This window comes from Lycorma delicatula, chromosome 1 (assembly GCF_047948215.1).
Source record: "Lycorma delicatula isolate Av1 chromosome 1, ASM4794821v1, whole genome shotgun sequence".
In the NCBI taxonomy this organism is placed as follows: Eukaryota; Metazoa; Arthropoda; class Insecta; order Hemiptera; family Fulgoridae; genus Lycorma; species Lycorma delicatula.
In genome coordinates this window covers 90,379,341-90,381,441 of record NC_134455.1, presented here as the reverse complement: position 1 = coordinate 90,381,441, position 2,101 = coordinate 90,379,341, and the positions used below count along the sequence as shown (strand labels likewise).

Here is a 2,101-nt window from a genome sequence, read left to right as displayed (position 1 = left end):
TTTGAATGCTAGATTGAATAACATTATTAAGTTGATAGACATCTTTATTCTTTGCGGCAAGGATAGCTCGTTCACTGAGCCAATCGTGATTTGTATGATTAATTTGAATATCAGGAAATACTTTATCGATCAGTTCTTCTTTCGATGTTACTAAATTACAAAAAAAATTATCAGTAAATGATATTTGTCTAGACGTCTCATCGACTGGCAGCTGTCCGTTTCCAATATCCAGTAACTGTCGTGAGAATACCTCAGCTGATGGATCATTCTGCAACTGGACACGCATATTCGTAGTCAACTGCAATGTACGTACGTGTCGCCACAGTGTTGAATATTTCAGATAAGCATTTATTTCGTCTGCTGGTGTCAATCGAGAAATTACAGGCAATGTTTGCCTAAAATCTCCTGCAAGCAATATCAAAGCATTCCCGAATGGTTGAACGTTTCCACGCAAATCTCGTAACGATCGATCAAGAGCTTCAAGCGATTATTTATGTGCCATCGTGCATTCATCCCAAACAATGAGTTTACATTTTTGTAATACTTTTCCCATACCGGATGCTTTGGCAATATTGCACGAGGGAGTTTCGATGAGTTGCATGTTTAATGGCAACTTCAGAGCTGAATGCGCAGTCCTTCCACCTGGTAACAACGTCACAGCTATTCCAGACGGAAGCAAGAGCTAAGGCTATGTCATTTTTTGATCGAACCGTTGCTAGAATCAATCTAATGAGGAATGTTTTCCCAGTTCCTCCTGGCGCATCCAAGAAGAAGGTCCTCCAACTCCGTCATTTATCATTTGCATTATGCGATCATAAATACCTTTCTGTTCACGTTTTAATTTGGGAATGTTTGATTGGACATATGACTGAAGATCACCTATGTAGTAACTCTGTTCACGGCGTAAATCCACATCAAATGAAGTAATCGCAGCTCGGGTGGGTGCTGGCATTCCCAATTGACTAAGAACTTTATTTGCAATAGCTAAGCACTTGTCTTCAATATTTATCAATGGCATGTGTGACGCCGTCAACAATTTTCAATTGCTGAAAAGATCTAGGACCAGGCACATTTACCAATAGCATGCGAAGGACAAAACATTCATCTTGATTGGGATGCACGTTATAAAGTCCACCAATTGTATTTTCTCTGAAAATGCTAGGTTGACCGTCGACTGGCTCCCCTCGTCTGCGTCGTACGAATACGTTTTTAGTTACATTCCACGTGTAATAAGAGGGAACTTCTGAATACATCAGTGTTCTGGCGAAAGCGTTTTCCTTGCATAAGGTGAAAAAAGCAGTCAGAGTTGTACCAGGTGTATTAAGGGCTCTTTGTTGCACATTTGCATCTGTGAAATAAACATACTGTCCATTCTCTAAATGTACTCCTAAGTGAACCACAGCTGGATTGCGTTCATGCATGGGAAATGAAAAAATTCGCCATGCAGCCTCATTGCTGCTTATGTATCTTCCAGCCTGGTATTGTGCAATTTCATCGATATCTCGTACTGCATTTCTGTCACTATTTTCTGATTGCACACTAAAAACTGCCATATCGCTGCCTTTATTTACATACTTACAGATGTATTTAATTGATTTGACGGAATTGCAATATTCTACGTTTATATGGGCTTTGTATGTTTTTGACAACAGAGGCGAATATGGAACCACCCAACGGTTGTCTACATCAATATCACCATTTTGCATGTGTATAGTTGCCGAATTCCCGCCATCTTCAGTTCATTGTCTCCTATACCGAGGATATACATCGTCTCCTGTTACTGTGTTGGCTGCGAATGCTCAAGGATATTGCTTAGAGCATTTCCCGTCTACCATGCATGGTGAATTCGGATTTAGTGTACCGCATGGTCAATGTGTCATGTTTTTGATAACAACTGCATGCAAATCCTTATCGACGTCGGCCCGTGGAATCTCAGCGCATATCACATCGTCGATTTCGTTTGAAGTTATTTTATCGTATAGCTAGATTAGTATACGCGCATGTGGCAATCCTCTCTTTTGCCATTCTACTGAATACATCCAGCAGCGCTCATATCCAAACACTTCATGTTTCTCAATGAAATCCATCAGCGACTTAAGCT

General features: G+C 40.5%; 1 protein-coding gene across 1 annotated transcript; it reads right to left on the bottom strand.

Moving 5' to 3' along the window:
• Nucleotides 1–998: 998 nt before the first annotated feature.
• LOC142317564 (uncharacterized) lies at nt 999–1,553 on the bottom strand. The gene has a single exon (XM_075354122.1). The coding sequence runs from the start codon at nt 1,551–1,553 to the stop codon at nt 999–1,001; it is 555 nt and encodes a 184-aa protein (XP_075210237.1).
• Between the last annotated feature and the right edge of the window lie 548 nt (nt 1,554–2,101).